Here is a 21,926-nt window from a genome sequence, read left to right as displayed (position 1 = left end):
AAAATATGGGGAGCAAAAAACTGGGGGTCCCCCATATTTTGGAACAAGCACCATGCTCAAACAGTCAGCAGTGTCATGCCATAGCCGGGGGCCAATTTTTATGCAAGGTCCCTTGATAGAACCATGATCCCTCTGGCTGGTAAGCCCTGGATGGGGTACCTGGGGGAGTGGGGACCCCCAATAAAGGTAAATACACGGGGCTTTGCACACAGAAAAAGGGCACACTAACCAATAGTAGAAACATTTTTTTACTTGCATTTTCAAAACTGTACAAAAATAACAAATGTATTTGGTTGCACATTTGTGAACAATATGCTTGATTGTTAAATAAATTAATATGTTTTATTGATAGGAAAGGCCACGGTTCATACACTATACTACACTCATTTTGAAAAGGAAGATAAATGTTTATTTCAGTGTTGCATAGAAATGCTGCTCCTGGTAGTAGGGCCAGTGACTGCTCGCTCTTTTTCCTTCACAATTTCCAACTCAATTTTGGCTCGGATTTTGTCCCAGTCAACTTCAACCTATGTAAAATAAATTACAATTAAGTTACTGATAGTTGATACCAACATTTTGTCTTTAAAAATTGTCTATCAAACATCTCCATTGTCCAAAACAATGCACATTTGTAGGAACTGGTATATTCATTTATATCTTATAGATTTCTGGTGAAAAACAATCTGCCTAAAGGAAAATCGAAAAGTTGAGAATGGTCTTCTTTATAGGACCTAAAATTATTGATTGTGACTGCAACTCTATGGATTTGGATTTCCTAAGAAATATTGGGGGTCATTCAGCCCGAGTGAGTCATCCACCCGAAGGCAGCAAGCGAAGGCCACCGGGGTTTTCTGGCCATCTCCCATAAAATACAGACATTCCCCAGCCGTTGGGAGTGCTACTGACATCATCAGCGGCCTCCTTCACCCCACGGCCTTCGCAGTGCCGAGTAAGTCCTGACTTATTCAGCACTGCGTGCAGGGGAAAAAAATCATAAAATGGGGAATGATTCTCCCCATGTGTGCATGGTTGCATACACATTGACAGCCTTGCAGGGGGCGGGGGCCATGCAGGCAGGGTGGCAGCTGACTGCTCGTGGGCTACGAACACTTGCAGCCCATTGAGTAGGTCTGAATCGGGCCCATTATCCTATCATTATGCCTTCTCTCTTTATTTACAATCTGTTACAGAGGATTTATGAAATGTGTTATGTCACAGCACACATACCACCTTTTCCCTCTGAACAGCCTGTAGATCTGGATGGGAGAGGCCCAGGTGGGAGGTTTGAGTAGGGTCATGCAATGAATCACAACATTGCGCCCCTCTGTATGTAGTGCCATGGGATCAACATCCCTAATCCCCCCCCCCACCACCACCATTTCCCCCATTTAATGCGGCCCTGGCTCTCATCCTGCATCCCAGTCTCCTTGCACACAATACACTCCTACAGTACTGCTCACGGCCTCCCCAGGGGTCTTCACCAGGAACCCCCACAAGGAGCAAGTCACGGCCCCTTATACCAGTCAACAGAACTAAACCTGGTGCAGGGATGCCGGGAGATATGGAAAACCCCAGAAGCTCCAAGGCTGTACGAATTGCACTGGATACTGGAACTGGAAAAGACTCAGGCTGAGCAGGACTTGAAAGCGACTGAGATGGGACTGGAACTGAAGGAGCCTGTAACTGGCCTGGTACTAGAGAAACTGAGGCCGGACTAGAACAAGGGGAACCTGAGACCGAACTGGTACCGGAGGGTCTACAGCGACTTGATAGGAGGAAGGACTCAACAGGATGCTGAGGAGCGCAGACAACTAGTAAATGGAACATGTGGTAGACTTTGTTCTGGCAAGTTTGGATTCCATATTTAGAATTCTTATACCTGAGCCCAGCAGCCGATTGGCCGCAGAATATGTGTGGACTTCCTGTTTTCCATTGGATGGTGGAAGGTCAGAGGACTCCCCAGACATAGCTGCACCCAGGACCCAACCGGCTGCACAGTCTGTCATGGAGCCACAGAGAACAGCCACGGACTGTCCAGTAGCTACCCGAGACCTGCCGAGTTCTAGAAGCCCACTGGGCCCCCCGAAGTCCGCCAGCCACAGGAGAACAAGCACCCTCACGTGTAAGCAATGCATTCTCCGCTGCGCACTCCGCAGATGCCAGACACCTACCCTACCACACTCCATGCACATCTTCCCTTCCATACACATAGCTCTCATACACTGCCTCTCACCCTAGAATTTGGAGGCAGATGAAAACCATTTGGCCCCTCTAGTCTGTTCTTTTTTAACCACATTGTTACCCTTAAACCCTATTTGCTCATTATTTCTTTTTACGGATGTCCTTATGTCTAATCCTAACCCTGCACACTGCACACTGCTCTCCTACACTACCACACTCCATGCACATCCTCCCCCCATAAACACTGCTCTCCTATGCTACCCCTCACCTTGCAGACTGCTCTCCTACACTACCACACTCCATACACATCCTACCCCCCCATACACACTGCACACATTTCCCACACACTGCTCTCCTACACCACCCTTCACATTGCTCTCCCTCCCCAACCCCCACCCACCCACACACACACTGCTCTCCTACACTACCCATCATCCTGCACGTCCCCTCACCCCCCATACACACTGCGCTCCTACACTGCCCTTTACCCTGCACCCCCTTCCCAACATACTGCTCTCCTACATTACCCCTCACCCACACTGCCACCCACATACACACTGCTCTCCTAAATTGCCCCTCACACTGCACACTGCTCTCCTACAATACCACAGTCCATGCACATCCTACCCCAATACACACTGCTCTCCTACACTACCCCACACTACTCTCCGACACTACCCTGCAACTGCACCTCCTCACCCCATACACACTGCTCTCCTACACTGCCCCTCACCCTGCAACCTGTTCCCCACACACTGCTCTCCTACACTGCCCCTCTTTCTGCAACCCCATCCCCACACTGCTTTCCTACACTATCACACTCCATACACATCCTCCCCACCAGTGGCGGATTCAGGGGGGGGGGCACCCGGGCACGTGCCCCCCCTGTCATTTATTTTGTAGCTGAGGACCAGGGCTTTCCAACGAGCCCAGCCCCGTGTCTCTAGCCCTCCGGGAACCGGAGATATCGCCTGGCAAACCTGTAACGTTTTTTCCCCATAGGATAATATGGGACCCGTCAATTCCGACCCCCACCCGGTTCCGACGGCTGCCAGTTCCCGCCCTGGCATCACAGAAGCTTGTGGTTGATATCAATCGCTGGGCCTTCAATACGATACCAGGCTGGTCCAAATCGGTCAATCGGTTCCAGAGATATTGTGTGTAAACCGATTTTTTTATTTTTGTAATGTAATTTCATGGCTGTTCATGATTTTGAGGGAAGATTACTCTGGAACCAAACGTTCCAGTTTCACTGGACCAAAATCATTCAAAGCTCACTCAAAAGTTCTTCAATATAATACTTGTCTCATGTAAATGGGTCAGTTGGTTCCGAAGATATAGCCGGTTAAATGAGATAACTGGTTAAAGGGGGGAGGGGTGGTTTTCTCTCCCCCTCACACCAGAAAATGCAGGGACTAGGCTGGTGTAAAAGGGGCCAACCTGGGAATGCATTTTCTGGTGTGAAAGGGGTATTATTTCAAATAGCCGGGACCTGCAGTGCTCTGAATACAGCCAGGCTCTGCCACTGTCAGTGGCTATCACTTCTGCCTGGCGGCGGCTGTCCCCCATTTACCACGAGCATGTAATCCCACATGGCAATGAGCATGGAACCTCTGGCAATGAGCATGGAACCATTGGCAATGAGCATGTAGAGAAGCAGCACTTATGTAGCATAATTTTTAATAGGCATTATGGTGTTTGGCATAACACATAATGGACATAATGGCGTGTAACTTAATGTGTAATGGACATTATAGTGTAAATGTTTAATGCGCGCCTTTGGTGGACAATGTCCCTGTTTATGAAGTGTATTGTGAATTTTGGCTTAATCTGTGTGGCATTATGTGAATTCTGGCTCAATCCATGTGGCATTATGTGAATTTTGTCTCAATCCGTGTGGCATTATGATAATTTTGGCTCAATCCGTGTGGCATTTTATGCATTTGGCTCAATCCGTGTGGCATTATGTGAATTTTGACACAATCCATTTGGCATTATGTGAATTTTGGCTCAATCCGTGTGTGTTATTATGTCAATTTTAGCTCAATCCATGTGGCATTATGTGAATTTTGACACAATGCATGTGGCATTATTTAAATTTTGGCTCAATCCATGTGGCGGCATGTCAATTTTGGCTCATTCCATTTGGCATCATGTGTAAGGGGCAAGTATAATGGGGTCTAGTATTTTGTTGCATAATGTGTAGAAGTTGTATATGGTGTTGACACGCCCCCTTGGCCACACAGCCTTTTCTGGAGCGCGCCTTTGGCGCGCGCACAACTACATCCTTCACTTTTGTCGCCATGGTGGGCCTGCATACTTTAAATGCCAGGGCCTATTTTTAATTCCATTCCCACCCTCTCCTGCCGCTCTCTTAGCATGTACACTGGCACCACTAACACCGCCCCTCCCAGTGGCAAACGCAGGATTTTCAGAAGGGGGTTTCCAGAGGGGCGGAGCAAAGCACAGAGATGGACACTTAGGTGACCCAGTATATGCCGGGTCAGTTAAAGTATTATAGATAGACCAAATGTATATAAATATTAATAATAATAATACCAAAAAAAAAATATATATATATATACATACACACATATACATACATACATACAGGGGCGTCAACAGCAGTGTAGACCCCTGGGCATAGCAATGTATTGGGGCCCCTACCGATCCTCCAGCGGTAGGGGTGGGGAAAGCTTTGATGTCCCGCGGGTGGTAGGGGGTATTATATCAACCACTCAGCATGTAGGGCCTGGATCAGTAATTTCCACTAATTACCCCTTTACTGCACAGATGGTGGGAGATGGGGGCATTGGGCTGAATGAAGGGGCCCTGATACATAACTTCCAGGGTGGTAGAGGATGTTTAATATGCAGAGGAGGGGTGTATAGTGGAGTGGGCTCATTATTCATAATTTTCTGGTGGGAGGACAGCTTGCTTGACTGCAGATATCTCCAGTTCCCGTAAATAGATTTATTTGATTTTAATGGAATTAAAAACTAGAGAATCCCACAGAACCTGAAATATCTGACTGGAAATAACAATTAACAGGATTAGATGGGGACCACTGCTTTGAAGTCAGATATCTCCGGTTCCCACGGGCCGATTTTTACAGTTCTTATATCCTTGGAAAGAGGGGACCCTCAGCTTTCAGCTGAGGGCCCTTAGACTCCTGGGGGGGTGTTTCTAGGTACTCAGAAACCCCCCCTGCGTGCGCTACTGCCTCCCCCACCCAAACCCTTTTTTATCATGGTGCCCCCCCTGTCATTTTATCCTGGATCCGCCCCTGCTCCCCACCTTACACAATGCTCTCTTATACCCCTTTCACATCAGCCTAAATTTGTGGGTTGAGTCCGGGAACAACCCGGTACTAGCGCTGGTGTGAAAGGTTCCCGGGACAAATTACCGGGCTAATTTGCCTGCAATCCAACCCGGCTAGGTAGCCGGGTTGTTTCTGGGTTCAACCCGGGGACCTGGCTGGTGTGAATGGGGTAGGGTATATTTACCCGTGTTGACGGTCCTCGGTGTCCTGTCCGGCCGGAAATCCACGCAGGCGGCGGGCGCAAATGATGGGACAGGCGGTGGATGATGATGACGCAGCTCTCCGGCGGCAGTGAGGGCGTCATCTTCATCCGCCGCCTGTCCCGTCATTTGCGCCGCTGCCTGTGTGGATCCCTGGCCTGCACAGAGGACAAGCAACTGGGGTGAGTATTCTCACCACCTCCGGCCCACCTCCGCCGCCATCCTGCCGACTGCCTGGTGCCATTTTGCCGACTTCCTGGGCCATATTCCCAGGTGGGTCCCTGCATTTTCTGGTGTGAAAGGGGTATTACACTGCCCCGCTACCTGCACCCACTCCCCCATACACACTGCTCTTCTACACTACCACACTCCATGTTTATCCTCCATCCATACACACTACTCCCTACACTATCACATTTTATGCACATCCTTCCCCATACACACTGCTCTCCTACACTACCCTTCACACCTCTTCCCCATACACACTGCCCCTCAACCTGCTCTCCTATACTACCACACTCCATGTACATCCTCCCCCCATTCACACTGCTCTCCTACACTACCCTTCACCCTGAAAACTTTCCCCCATACACACTGCTCTCTTACACTGCCCTTAATCTGCACTCCCCGTCCCCACATACTGCTCTCTTACACTACCCCTCACCCTGCACTTCCTCCCACCATACACACCACTCTCCTACACTGCCATACTCCATGCACAATATCCCTCCCCTACACTACCATTCACCTTGCACAACTCTTCTCCACACACACTGCCCTTCACTCTGCTCTCCTACACTACCACACTCCATGCACATCCTAACCCGAGGGAGGATGAGCATTAAAAATCCATTACATTTTTTTTTGTTCAGTTGCATACCATGAGTATCGGGAGCATGCATATGGTTGCAAAGTCTGCAATAATTTTACAGAACAAACCTTGCAGCCAATTGAATGCGGACCATTATAGCAGCCTTTGTACACTGGCTGCTATATACTATTTCTTCCATAAAATGGCACTGAAGTAACAGAAATGTAGATACAGGAAGAGTCCTAGCTGTAGCCAAGTGTGTGTGTGTGTGTGTGTGTGTGTGTGTGGGGGGGGGACATGAGGGAGTATTTCAGGAAAGTCAATAGCTAGCAGATCTTTATTGCAGTCAGCACAGCGAACTAAACATACATCAAAAAGATAACCTTCCCAATGCTGGGAGCAGGATTCTGCAGTGGAAATGAGACTTTATAAAGATATAAGATTAGTGCAGTATAAATGTAAGAAGTGGCGGATACAATTATAGTACTCTGAAGGGCACAGGGGGACTATCAGAATGTGACTTGATCAGTGGGAACGATTATATCTTGCTCATAAAGTAGTGATAACTATGTTACTTATACACTTAAGGAGCAGACATAAATTGGGAAATGCTGGAACAAACTAGCACAAGGTGGAAGCAGGTTATCAGTGAGCTAGACAGGGAACAGTTCTAGGGATTCATATTAGTGAGCTACTAAAAAAGGGAAACCACATCATTCTTTATACATTCTTCATAAATAAATGTTCTGAGATTATATCTACACATGCATAAAATGTATCTACAAATAAAAGCTTGGTCTTCTTAGCTGTAGCAGATCATCTGTAATAATGCACATACTGTACAGATTCATTTCTGCAGAGCACAAAGGACTTCTCCATTTAAAACTACGGTACTTGTGTATTTTCACGGCACCGGATATATCGGATGCGATATCGCCCGATATATATCGATGCGATCTGAAGCGATTTTTGACCGGTTCATTATGATTTTATATAGTGTGGCGAGCGCAGTAATCCGCGTACGCTCGCCATCCTTCGGGCTCGGTGACTCGCCACACTATATAAAATCAACTCCATGCGTAGTGGATAGTACTTGTGTGTACTTGTCATGGCGTCTAGCTAGAGTTCCGTGCATACAGGGAAGCCTGCTTCATACGGATATCTTGCACCTAACAGGCGGCTAATGTTACGTGCCAGTACTAGTGATTGCGGTCATATGGGAAGCAGTTCTGCACAGAATGTTATCCACAGCTGGCAACCAATCAACCAACCAACCCATTGTTTGCACACTACTGTGCTAGAGTATAATCCAAGAGGATTAAATGCTGAAAAAAAGAAAAACGTATAATAATGAATAAGTGTAGTCCCTAGATCTGTATCATGGATCATCCGGTGCAAATGTTTAGTGGCAGGAGTACTTTGTTCCCTTCAAGATGGTCTCATTTTGTAGGGGAGTTTCCCTTTCTGACAGTAAAGATATCACTCAAACCAGAGAATATGACTACTCACCCCTTCTGCATATTGCAGAAATCTCTTGTTAATTTCTTTTTTATTGAAGTCTTCCAGATACTTTTGCCGATAAGCCAAGACAGTATCGACATGTGTCTTGTGTTTAACTGCCAACTCCAGGGCCCTATAATACAGAATAGTAACATTTTAGATTATATAATGTAGAAATGCTGCCCCCCCCCCCCCCCCCCCCAAAAGAAAAACTTTAAAATGACCTTTCATATTCCAGTTGTATAAATATTACAAATTATTGTTTGAAAAAACCCGCAAGGGAGCGAATGGACCAGAATAAGGCACAGAGTGCAGAAGATCTAGGAGATCCAGAGTGTAGGGAGCTAAGTGAGTCAATTAGCAGCTGTGAAAGGTAATCCGGGTCTGAAAACCAAGGTTGCACCTTTCACATTGAAGGAAAATCCCCATGTTGACCTTTTGACTGTCGACCTAGCCCATGTCGACATAATGCTTGTGTCGACCTCATCCCATGTCGACCTTCCCATGTGTCAACCTTGGCTCATGTTGACCTTCAGTGGACCCAATGCATGTCGACCTTAGTGTTATCGACCCTTTGACTCATATGCGTATGGTAGACCTACAGTACTGCTGTGTATGTAATATTTTCATACATCATTCTTAACTGATGAGGTGACCAATCATGCTCCTGTGGCAGCCACAATGCCTGAAACATGGGCAATATGGTTGCATGGGCCATGAATGGGAGCAGCAGCACTACCTGGGGAAAGCACAACTATTTACCTACAAGCAGAGGTGCAGCTAGGTGCCATGGTGCCCGGGGCATGGGTATGTTCTGGTGCCCCCCTCCCTCTAAAATCAAGGAAGTCTCTATTACAAGTAAATTTTTCCCCCAAAAAAAACAGTAATGTCATGACTGAAACATGACCGATGACCTGTGCTATGCTGCAGTCCCAGGGAGTATTACCTCTCCCAGTTGTAGGAGTCAATGTTGAGCTGGATGGCTTGGTAAATCAGGCCAGCCTGCAGGATAATGGCCTCAGCTTCTTGAAAGTTCCCACTAAACAGCTGGATGTGAGCCAATCTGGAATCTTTTGATGGCAGATCTTTAATTGAATTTATGTACTGAACTTTGTCAATCTGCAAGAAAAAGAAAAGATGCTGCAGAAAACAAAAACATGTATCAAAATAGTGCTGGTGCTTACAGGAATAACGAATGACTCCTTACTTCCCCAATTGCTGCATATGCAATCTCGGCTGTTGACATCTCCTTATTTGCAATAGCCATTGCCGCCAGACAAGCCCATGTGGACTGCTCCTGTGTGAATTCCATCATAGAGCAGATTTGTATCATTCAACAGAACATTAACACAAGCCTACAAAAACTTGCCATTTAAAAAGTGTTACGCAAAAATAGTTAAAGCATACTACAGGCTATTTTATTAAGCTCATGTTTTATGGAATTAGAGTTGCGTGAAAAAAAATACTTCCAAACTATGGGGCCGGTTCCGCCTGTTTGTTAGGGTTCGAATTCCGCCCGGTTTTTGATGGTGGGAGTTCAACCCCCTGTGCGAACGCCTTTGATGAGTATCACATTCGCAGAGGCACTCACACTGCGAACGGGGGAAAAATATCATTGATTTTTCATCCGTGCGGCCGCATGCGAGGGAACGTGTAAGCATACACATCCCCTTACATGCAAATGTGAGGATTCGAGCGGTGGGGGGGCCTTTGGTCGGGCTCCGTTTACCTATTCACTAGGGTGCGAACATGGCCCAATATCATTTATGAAGAGAACAGTCCTAAATGTCACTTGTTGCTTCGCGTATCGCTTATCTCAATATATATCCCCACCCGACCTCTCCGCTCTGCACAAGATCTGCGTCCCTCATCCACACTCATTACTCGCCCCCACTTACGCTTGCAGGATTTTGTCGCACAGCGCCAACCCTATGGAATGCCCTCCCTTGCACATTAAGACTCTCCTCTAGCCTCCAAACTTTCAAGCAAACTCGCCTCTTCAGGTAAGATGATCATATTCCAGAACCCCCACATAACCTCCAGTAGCATTCATATCTAATTGCATCCCATGAGTGGCTGTCTTGTAATCTGGTGCGGCAACTGTCATGCTATGGAATTCTATCCCTATAGACTGTAAGCTTGCAAGCAGGGCCCTCCTACCTCTATGTCTTCTGTTTGTTTCTACCCAGTTTGTTTAATAACTGTTGTTTCCAATTGTAAAGTGCAACGAAATATGCTACGCTATATAAGAAACTGTAAATAAATAAATAAATAAATAAATAGTTTGTGTATTTATTTATCAGGATGCCCTTATTAACCCTTTGAGGGCCAACATATCTGTGAAAGATGTTCAAAATATCTGCTAAAAATGCTCACATTTGTTATATAAATTCAAATAAAAAAATGTTTTGTAAAAAAAAAAATATATATATATATTTCCTATACATGGTAAACACTACAGCTCATTATGAAGAATAAAAATGTTTGCTTGGCAATTTTTTTACACCTACAGTACATTTTGACAAATGCACTTGGCACTGAAAGGGTTAACATCTACAGATTCTATTTAATGGGAGGCTGATACTGCTCCCCACCTCTACGGGGGCATCAAGTGTTTGTGCACACCGGCGGCCACTAGATGGCACCTGACAATTATCCAAGTGTTGCTTCGTTCAGCACTGACATTACTGTTATGTTGTTCTGTCAGATAACTAGTACTGTAATAATAGAAACACAACAAATGTATTACAGTATATCTGCATCTGGCGGGTTTAGATGTTCTTTGCATGTGTTATTATAGGTGGATGTTCTATTTATATTGAGAATGTTACCATATTTAAGCTCTACTGCTTTTTGGTTTCATTTCAACTTTACTATAACTATTATATATGCAATACTATATAAACACATTTTAATTGAACCCTTAAATGATCAAACTTATACCCCTTTCACACAGAAAATGAAATACCCGGGTGAAGCAGTTCCACCCGGGAATTTCATTAAATACATGGGTCCTTTTTCTGTGTGAAAGGGCACACCCGTGTCGTAAATCCCGTGTCTCCGACCCGGGAAATGACCAGGGTCGAGGACACGGGATTTATGACCCGTGTTGACCCTTTCACACAGAAGAAATACCCGTGTTATTCAGCAAATTACCAGGTAGAAATTTTCAACCCGGTAATTTTGTTCTTCTGTGTGAAGGGGGGTCAGGCTGCTCCCGGCAAATTGACACTGCATTTGAAATGCCGTGTATTTGCCGGGATTTTCAGACTTTTCTGTCTGAAAGGGGTATTATTCAACAACAGCAGGACAGCACTTCTTTTACTCTAATCTAGAGAGACATATGAAGATCATGTAGATAACTGGATATAGCCACAACTGTTATGATTAACACCTGGATAGTGAGTATTTAGAATAGATCTATAAATGCAAATTGCACGAGTCCAATCCCCAAAAGAGAAAAGAGACTTTCTATACACCAAAAAGCAGTTGTTGTAAAACAATACCTTGTTGCCGCAGCTGGTGCCAACTCTTTTAGTACAAACAAAGTTTTATACATCTTGTCCTTATGCTGGGTTTGCACATTTAAATTTGCTAAATTGCAACAAAAAGAAGGCATTGCTCTCAATGGACCAATTCAAGAGAAAAGAGCTGCAGAAGGCTTTGTCCGTGTTTCAACATATGTTGCTGCAGTGCAGATGTTCATACAAGCCAAATCCATTGTTCCCAGCTACACAACAGCCTGGTGCTAGTCGGACTGCCAGGGGCATCAGTGAAACTGCCATATGAGCAGAACTCTATCCACTGAATGAAAACTGCCCACAGGAGGTGCTAAACTAAGTAATACAGTAGGTCACAGAGATGGACAAGCTAGGGTGGCATCAGACAAAACACGACAAGAATCAAACAAGGCTAATAAACTGTATTTAAAATGAACTTACATTATGTAATTTTCACCTACTGAATATATATATATATATATATATATATATATATATATATATATATATATATATATAACAACTCCAAGTCTGCCGGCACTCAATGTAGGTTTAGCAAGTACAGCGGGCCCCGGTGCCCAATAGTAAAACTAATACAATGTCCAAAATCAATGGCACTCCGGAGGCAGGTATAAGCAAGAAAAACGTGTATTTAAGAAGCAAGCTTTCGGGGTTTGATCCCCTTCATCAGGATACACTACAGCAAAAGACACACAGTACACAACATACATAAATACCTGACCGCCGGTCTCACCTCACCACGCCGTCCAATGCCCGGGCGCACGCACCTCTCGCCGGAAGACGGGACTTGATGACGTCATCTGACCACGTCTCAGCTACGACGCCGTTGCCAAGCAACGGGCGGCGCTTGCGTTCCAGCGCAGTCCACGACGCCATCCTCCTCACTTCCTAGTAGCGCTGTGGACCCTGCATGGCTGGCGGAGAGGGAGAGACACGGATTAAAATACAAACACTGACAAAACGCAAAATAATAATAACATCTATAAGGGATGGGGCATAGGGGGAGCAAAGAAAACAATATATACATATACAAACACTCAGCAGTAAACAAAAACAGAAACATATCATAAGAATCTCAGGTGACCGCATTCCAACTAATTTTATCATTTAACCCATTAGGGGAAATTGTATTAAGGCGGAAAATCCAACGTGACTCGGTGATAAGCAAACGTTTTGCCCTATCACCGCCACGTAATGAATCTTTGATATGATCAATGATAAAGTATTTGAGTGAGGACAACGGGTGTCCGGCACTCTTAAAATGGCGTGCCACAGGTTGATCCACAGATCTGCCAGCTAGTGACAGATCTATGGCAGACCTGTGTAACCCCATTCTGACACGAAAGGACTGGGTGGTCTGGCCTACATAATAAAGGCCACAAGGGCATGTTAAAATGTAGACCACATACTCTGACCTACAATTTAACACATGACGGATGTCATAGTGTTTATCCAAATGTGGGTGCTTGAATGTCTTGCATGGCACAAGGTGTCTGCAAGTTGTACAGTTATAGCAACTGTAGCAGCCGGGAGGTTTAAAATACACATTTGTGGGCCTTGGGGCATTTAAGCCCGTGATGTCTGCTCTCACCAGACGATCACGCAAATTGCGGCCTCTCCTAAAGGCTGCTAACGGTCGTACAGTTTTGAGCACTGGAAGATCAGGGTCATTTTTTACAATAGGCCAGAGGGCCTTGGTTGCATACTGTAAAATCGGGCTAGCTACTGAATACGTACTGGTCCATGGGATTATATTCTGAGTACTCCGGTGCCTAGCCTGTAGTAGCTCAGTACGCACAGTGGAAAGGACCTGTTCTTTTTGTTTCAACAGTAGCTTATGCTCATAGCCCCTAGCAAGGAATTTATTCACCAACTGGTCCAACCTGCCAGGTAACAGTGAAGGATCACTAATTACTCTTGCTACTCTCAACATCTGAGACCTTGGAAGGCCCCGTTTGAGAGCAGGAGGGTGATGGCTAGAGGATAGCAAAAAGGTATTTCTACCAACATCTTTATAGTACACGTCTGTGGATAACTGATTGTCCACAATAGACACTGCTACATCCAGGAAGTGTGCTGTAGTGGTACTACAGGTATATGTAAATTTTATAGTAGAATCCCTGGAATTCACATCAACCATAAGAGCATCAAATGCCTCCTGTCCACCCGTCCACAGCACGAAAATATCGTCAATGTAACGGGTGTACAGGAGGAGATGCTTGCTGACATCATGACAGTTCAGGAACATTAGATCTTCTTCATAAAACATAAAGATATTTGCATACGAGGGTGCTACCGCGGATCCCATGGCGCACCCCCGTAGCTGCAGATAGAAACTGCCATCAAATAAGAAAAAGTTACGTTCCAGAGTCAGACTAAGTAATTTCAAAAAAAGTTGATGGTTGAAGGTTGTAGCATTCAGGTGTTGGTTGAGAAATAGTTCAACGGCCCTTAGGCCTCCACTGTGGGGTATCGAGGTATACAGGCTAGATACATCCAGGCAGCACATCAGAGTGCCAGAAGGGACACTAGGAATGTCCAGTAGCAGTTTCAAGAAACTGGTGGTGTCCTTCAGGAAAGACGGTCGTAGACTCAGCAGGGGTTGCAGGATGTGATCTAGCAGCTGTGATACAGGCTGATATAGGGAGTTCCGTGCAGAAATTATAGGACGCCCCGGTGGTTTCATTGCATCCTTGTGCAACTTAGGTAAAGTATACAACACAGGTACCACCGGGGACGCCGTGAATATCTTATCACGGACTTTAGATGGTAGTAAGCCCTCCTCAACTGCTGCGGACAAAATAGAGGATAGTTCTCTTTGATATCTTTTGGTTGGATCGCCGGTCAACTTAAGATAAACTGCTTCGTCGGCTAGCTGCTTATACACTTCTTCGCGATAGTCATCGATGTTCTGTATCACGATGGCTCCGCCCTTATCCGCGGGCCTAATCGTGATGTCCTCATAACTGCTTAGTTTTTTGAGGGCCATCGTCTCGCTGAAGGACAAATTTTTAGTCACCTTGCCAGGTGCCTGAGTGAAGCGGTTGACAGAGTCATCTAGCAGCCTGCCGAAGATCTTAATTGACGGATTAGTCGAGATTGGGTCAAATTTCGATCCTGAACCAATTTTCAGAAAGTCCTCAAAAATACCAGTTGAGGGAGGGCTAGGTCTGGACTGAAAAAATTCTTTGAGACGTAACTTCCTCATAAACCTGTGATGATCACAGCGCCAGTCAAAATCATTAAAGAAATTTGTTGGTACAAAAGAGAGTCCCTTGGTGAGTACCGAAGTTTCCTCAGGGGACAAGGTGCGGCTTGATAGGTTGAAAATTAGGGTTTCTTCGTCCCCACAATCCGCGGAGGGTTGCGTCTTATTTCTGTTGTTTTGTTTGCCCCTGCGGGTGGCCGGCCTCTTCTTCCTTTGGTTGAAGTGGAGGCTCCTTGGTCTAAAGGGACACTTTGAGAATCAGTCGCATCATCTGATTCAGATACTCCAAAGTCACTGTCACTTGTCATATTGGAGTTTCCTTGGCGGTTGCGATATTTCTGTTGCCAAGGTTTGCGTCGTCGCGGGCCACCATCAGAGCGTTTTGGGGATTCACCAATTAACCAACCATACACCCTGTTCTCGTCATAGTCTGTGTCGACTGTCTGACGTTTATTTCGTTTAAACTTCAGTAGATCTCTTCTGTATGTTTCACATTGCTGCTCCAGTTTAAGCATACTGGCAGCATTGATGGGATCAGAGAGAGTCTTATGATGTTCAGTCTGAAGGGCAGCAATTTTATTTTTGGCAATCTGGAGTTCACGTCCAGACTCCTCAATAACGAGGACCATCAGATCCAGAGATGCCCGATTCAGGATGCCAATCCATTTCCGGACAAAGTCCGGATTGTGCCTTCCGATCGTGGGAATATTGCGGATACGAAAACCCCGTGGTATTTTATGAGCACGGTAGTAGTCTGATAAGGAGGAGCCGTGCAGATGGAAGTCAATTTCACGTCTGTGAAGTTTGAACAGGTGATTTTGAAGTTCATCCATGTTCAGTACAGCCTGATTTAGGGCAGGTTCCTCTTCAAATAAAATGTTGCTGATTTGTACTGCAGAGAAGGAGAAAGTGTCCCCAATTAAGACAGACGGGTTCTGACATCCTGTCATGTCCTGGGATAGCATAACCCCCGTTGGCTCCATGATGATGTTGGATACGGGCCAGGGATAAATGCAATAGTGGCTGGGAAAAATAGAAAAGTCCAAAAGAGGCGTCCAGGTGCCTTGCAACACACCTCTGTAGAAACAACAAGTGTCCCCCAGTGGTACTATAACAACTCCAAGTCTGCCGGCACTCAATGTAGGTTTAGCAAGTACAGCGGGCCCCGGTGCCCAATAGTAAAACTAATACAATGTCCAAAATCAATGGCACTCCGGAGGCAGGTATAAGCAAGAAAAACGTGTATTTAAGAAGCAAGCTTTCGGGGTTTGATCCCCTTCATCAGGATACACTACAGCAAAAGACACACAGTACACAACATACATAAATACCTGACCGCCGGTCTCACCTCACCACGCCGTCCAATGCCCGGGCGCACGCACCTCTCGCCGGAAGACGGGACTTGATGACGTCATCTGACCACGTCTCAGCTACGACGCCGTTGCCAAGCAACGGGCGGCGCTTGCGTTCCAGCGCAGTCCACGACGCCATCCTCCTCACTTCCTAGTAGCGCTGTGGACCCTGCATGGCTGGCGGAGAGGGAGAGACACGGATTAAAATACAAACACTGACAAAGAACGAGAACAGGGTGTATGGTTGGTTAATTGGTGAATCCCCAAAACGCTCTGATGGTGGCCCGCGACGACGCAAACCTTGGCAACAGAAATATCGCAACCGCCAAGGAAACTCCAATATGACAAGTGACAGTGACTTTGGAGTATCTGAATCAGATGATGCGACTGATTCTCAAAGTGTCCCTTTAGACCAAGGAGCCTCCACTTCAACCAAAGGAAGAAGAGGCCGGCCACCCGCAGGGGCAAACAAAACAACAGAAATAAGACGCAACCCTCCGCGGATTGTGGGGACGAAGAAACCCTAATTTTCAACCTATCAAGCCGCACCTTGTCCCCTGAGGAAACTTCGGTACTCACCAAGGGACTCTCTTTTGTACCAACAAATTTCTTTAATGATTTTGACTGGCGCTGTGATCATCACAGGTTTATGAGGAAGTTACGTCTCAAAGAATTTTTTCAGTCCAGACCTAGCCCTCCCTCAACTGGTATTTTTGAGGACTTTCTGAAAATTGGTTCAGGATCGAAATTTGACCCAATCTCGACTAATCCGTCAATTAAGATCTTCGGCAGGCTGCTAGATGACTCTGTCAACCGCTTCACTCAGGCACCTGGCAAGGTGACTAAAAATTTGTCCTTCAGCGAGACGATGGCCCTCAAAAAACTAAGCAGTTATGAGGACATCACGATTAGGCCCGCGGATAAGGGCGGAGCCATCGTGATACAGAACATCGATGACTATCGCGAAGAAGTGTATAAGCAGCTAGCCGACGAAGCAGTTTATCTTAAGTTGACCGGCGATCCAACCAAAAGATATCAAAGAGAACTATCCTCTATTTTGTCCGCAGCAGTTGAGGAGGGCTTACTACCATCTAAAGTCCGTGATAAGATATTCACGGCGTCCCCGGTGGTACCTGTGTTGTATACTTTACCTAAGTTGCACAAGGATGCAATGAAACCACCGGGGCGTCCTATAATTTCTGCACGGAACTCCCTATATCAGCCTGTATCACAGCTGCTAGATCACATCCTGCAACCCCTGCTGAGTCTACGACCGTCTTTCCTGAAGGACACCACCAGTTTCTTGAAACTGCTACTGGACATTCCTAGTGTCCCTTCTGGCACTCTGATGTGCTGCCTGGATGTATCTAGCCTGTATACCTCGATACCCCACAGTGGAGGCCTAAGGGCCGTTGAACTATTTCTCAACCAACACCTGAATGCTACAACCTTCAACCATCAACTTTTTTTGAAATTACTTAGTCTGACTCTGGAACGTAACTTTTTCTTATTTGATGGCAGTTTCTATCTGCAGCTACGGGGGTGCGCCATGGGATCCGCGGTAGCACCCTCGTATGCAAATATCTTTATGTTTTATGAAGAAGATCTAATGTTCCTGAACTGTCATGATGTCAGCAAGCATCTCCTCCTGTACACCCGTTACATTGACGATATTTTCGTGCTGTGGACGGGTGGACAGGAGGCATTTGATGCTCTTATGGTTGATGTGAATTCCAGGGATTCTACTATAAAATTTACATATACCTGTAGTACCACTACAGCACACTTCCTGGATGTAGCAGTGTCTATTGTGGACAATCAGTTATCCACAGACGTGTACTATAAAGATGTTGGTAGAAATACCTTTTTGCTATCCTCTAGCCATCACCCTCCTGCTCTCAAACGGGGCCTTCCAAGGTCTCAGATGTTGAGAGTAGCAAGAGTAATTAGTGATCCTTCACTGCTACCTGGCAGGTTGGACCAGTTGGTGAATAAATTCCTTGCTAGGGGCTATGAGCATAAGCTACTGTTGAAACAAAAAGAACAGGTCCTTTCCACTGTGCGTACTGAGCTACTACAGGCTAGGCACCGGAGTACTCAGAATATAATCCCATGGACCAGTACGTATTCAGTAGCTAGCCCGATTTTACAGTATGCAACCAAGGCCCTCTGGCCTATTGTAAAAAATGACCCTGATCTTCCAGTGCTCAAAACTGTACGACCGTTAGCAGCCTTTAGGAGAGGCCGCAATTTGCGTGATCGTCTGGTGAGAGCAGACATCACGGGCTTAAATGCCCCAAGGCCCACAAATGTGTATTTTAAACCTCCCGGCTGCTACAGTTGCTATAACTGTACAACTTGCAGACACCTTGTGCCATGCAAGACATTCAAGCACCCACATTTGGATAAACACTATGACATCCGTCATGTGTTAAATTGTAGGTCAGAGTATGTGGTCTACATTTTAACATGCCCTTGTGGCCTTTATTATGTAGGCCAGACCACCCAGTCCTTTCGTGTCAGAATGGGGTTACACAGGTCTGCCATAGATCTGTCACTAGCTGGCAGATCTGTGGATCAACCTGTGGCACGCCATTTTAAGAGTGCCGGACACCCGTTGTCCTCACTCAAATACTTTATCATTGATCATATCAAAGATTCATTACGTGGCGGTGATAGGGCAAAACGTTTGCTTATCACCGAGTCACGTTGGATTTTCCGCCTTAATACAATTTCCCCTAATGGGTTAAATGATAAAATTAGTTGGAATGCGGTCACCTGAGATTCTTATGATATGTTTCTGTTTTTGTTTACTGCTGAGTGTTTGTATATGTATATATTGTTTTCTTTGCTCCCCCTATGCCCCATCCCTTATAGATGTTATTATTATTTTGCGTTTTGTCAGTGTTTGTATTTTAATCCGTGTCTCTCCCTCTCCGCCAGCCATGCAGGGTCCACAGCGCTACTAGGAAGTGAGGAGGATGGCGTCGTGGACTGCGCTGGAACGCAAGCGCCGCCCGTTGCTTGGCAACGGCGTCGTAGCTGAGACGTGGTCAGATGACGTCATCAAGTCCCGTCTTCCGGCGAGAGGTGCGTGCGCCCGGGCATTGGACGGCGTGGTGAGGTGAGACCGGCGGTCAGGTATTTATGTATGTTGTGTACTGTGTGTCTTTTGCTGTAGTGTATCCTGATGAAGGGGATCAAACCCCGAAAGCTTGCTTCTTAAATACACGTTTTTCTTGCTTATACCTGCCTCCGGAGTGCCATTGATTTTGGACATTATATATATATATATATACACATACATACATACATACATACATACATACACACACACGTGTATGTAATATGGAAATGAAAATATTGTACCACATTTTGGTCTATGGTCTAGACTAGAGCACATAATCATATTGATATTAATACAATTCTAAAAGTGCCTAATGTGTGTCTTTGGGCCTTATTCTAGTTCACTCTTTCTGACAAAATCCTTCTTAGATGGACAAAACCATTTGCACAAATGTGCAGAGAGAATTAGATTTGGGTGACTGGTTTTGTTTCTGTGCAGGGTAAATACTTACTGCTTTATTTTTACACTGTAATATAGATCTTACTTTGAAGTAAAACCCCACCCAAATCTAACTCTCTCTGCACATGTTACATCTGCCCCACCTGCAGTGCACATGGTTTTGTCCATCTAAGAAGGAATTTGTCAGAAAGAGTGAACTAGAATAAGGCCCTTTTGTTTTACAGATGTATAAATACACTTTTTTTTGCCTTTTTGATTTACCATTTGTATTATTCTGTATCGGACACAATTCTGCTATAATGGTGGTATACTAGTGTTTAGCTTTCATTTTTCTTTATAGATCCGTACTACTGAACATGAACTTAACCCTTTGAGTGCCAATATCTCTGAGAGAGATGTGCAAAATATCTGCTAAAAATGGCAGTTGCTTACATTTGTTATATAAATTCAAACAAAAACAATTTGTTTTAAAAAAAGATGATATTTTCTATTTATAAAGGTCATTAAGATAAATAAAAATGTTAGCTTGGTCATTTTCACACCTATTTTGACAAATTCACTTGGCACTCAAAGGGTTAAGAAGTGAGCCTCAATGTCTTACGTTTGGAAATCATTTCTAATGATTTAATGCAGTGGTTCTCAAACTCGGTCCTCACAGTTCACATTTTCCAGGTCACCTGACAGGTGCACTCATGACCAACTGACACATTTTAAAAGATCCACAAGTGGAGCTAATTATTTCACTTGATTCTGTGATGAAACCTGACAAACATGCACTGTGTGAGGTCCTGAGGACCGACTTTGAGAACCTGTGATTTAATGGATGTATATCCTTCACTAGATCCTTAAAGATTCTGGTCGTTACCCCTGATAAACATAACAGAAATGATGGAGGCATAAAAATTATTAAAATATGCTGAATTTCAGATTGTTTGTGAAAAATGCAGATTATGATAAATTACAATAGGTTACCTTTACAAAACGACAGAGCCTCACAGCTTCGTTCCACTTAGAAGCACTGACATACTCATGAATAATTGCTGGATACGGGGAGATGTTAGTGTGGACAAGTGAGCCATCACTTCTTCGGATTGTCACTGTGCTCCCAACAAAACTCACAATCTGGGGACTTTTACTATACTCGCTGAAAAAAAGAAACCAGATCAGCATGCAAGGTGGAGTGTGCAAGCGGCACTTAAAATTGGCGATTTTCAGCTACCAAAATTAGTTAGCCACCTTGTCCACTTTTCCATTGAACAATATTCAGATTTTTTGTATTTTAGTTTTTTTCATTTAATATTTGTATTGGGACTAGAGTGTAATCTACTTGCTGCAGTATGGTTACAGTTTTATATTATAGACCAGTGATGGAGAACATTGGAAATCCAGCTGTGGTTCACTTACACATCCCAGCATACCCGGCAATAGTTTTGCTATTTGGCCATGCTACACCAACAGCTAATGTGCCGATGTTCTCCATTATAGACAGAACATAAATTCAGCAGACAGATATGCACTGCCGCCTGACATGTGTTAGTAAAAGGTACCGCCCACAAGTCACATGACCTAAACTAGAAAAGGTATGTACAACTCTCAGGTAATGCAAAATGCAATTAGATTTCAAGATAACCTCACAAGCAACTTATTTTCATGTCATTGGGCATAGAGACAGGATGTTCTTTTCCACGGGCTTTGCCTCCCGCTGTTGTTTTGCAACCACCTGTGTTTCAGGCTTGGTGCAGGATTGTAGTGTACTTATCAGGCTGTAACCGACTGACCATAACCTATTTCGTTTAAAAAAAATTATTATCAGTAAGATATACTGTATACTGATATTCCAAGTAAAATGGACTGGCATCTGCTGTAGTATAACTGACACATTTATAAACAGCACATCACAGCTTTGTCACCATTGGGGAGGGGCATGCTGGGTAAAACAACAGAAAGCATAAAGAAAAAAAGTTTTGGCTTCTCATTAATGCATCATACATGTATCTCTAAGGATGGTGCAACAATGCTTACTGTCCAATGCTAAACTGCTTTGGTTCAGTTAGACGCACAGCCTCAGGCAGTATGATGGATGAATCCAGTGGATCAAATTTACACAGCTTGTGGTAAAAAAATCAAAAAATCAAAGTATGTCAGTGTGAAGTCACTACACGATTGTATCATTCTATATCCAGCAGGTGGTGCAATTCTCCATATGCTCTGCAGTGGAGCAACTGCTTTTGGTGAACATGTGATATGCTGTGGTAACTAAAGGGCCTTTCATAGACCTGTGTAACTTATGAGCAGTAAAAGGAAA

General features: G+C 44.9%; 1 protein-coding gene across 3 annotated transcripts in view; it reads right to left on the bottom strand.

The window, feature by feature from the left end:
* Window positions 1–232: 232 nt before the first annotated feature.
* The window catches only part of IFT80 (intraflagellar transport 80), a 104,819-nt gene continuing 83,125 nt past the window's right edge, over window positions 233–21,926 (bottom strand). For 2 of the 3 annotated variants that reach the window (XM_083177849.1, XM_083177851.1), the window contains 5 exons: window positions 20,594–20,765; window positions 9,222–9,311; window positions 8,961–9,133; window positions 8,024–8,147; window positions 233–527 (listed from right to left, as the gene is read on the bottom strand). In XM_083177849.1, the coding sequence (XP_083033975.1) occupies window positions 414–527; window positions 8,024–8,147; window positions 8,961–9,133; window positions 9,222–9,311; window positions 20,594–20,765 (673 nt within the window). In that variant the 3' untranslated portion in view covers window positions 233–413. The remainder of the gene's footprint in view (window positions 528–8,023; window positions 8,148–8,960; window positions 9,134–9,221; window positions 9,312–20,593; window positions 20,766–21,926) is intronic. The other variant, XM_083177850.1, reaches the window with a different exon arrangement.

This window comes from Crinia signifera, chromosome 3, assembly GCF_055691185.1.
Source record: "Crinia signifera chromosome 3, ASM5569118v1, whole genome shotgun sequence".
Taxonomy (NCBI): domain Eukaryota; kingdom Metazoa; phylum Chordata; class Amphibia; order Anura; family Myobatrachidae; genus Crinia; species Crinia signifera.
The sequence above is the reverse complement of the archived record's forward strand: the minus strand, read 5'-3'. Positions and strand labels throughout refer to the sequence as shown.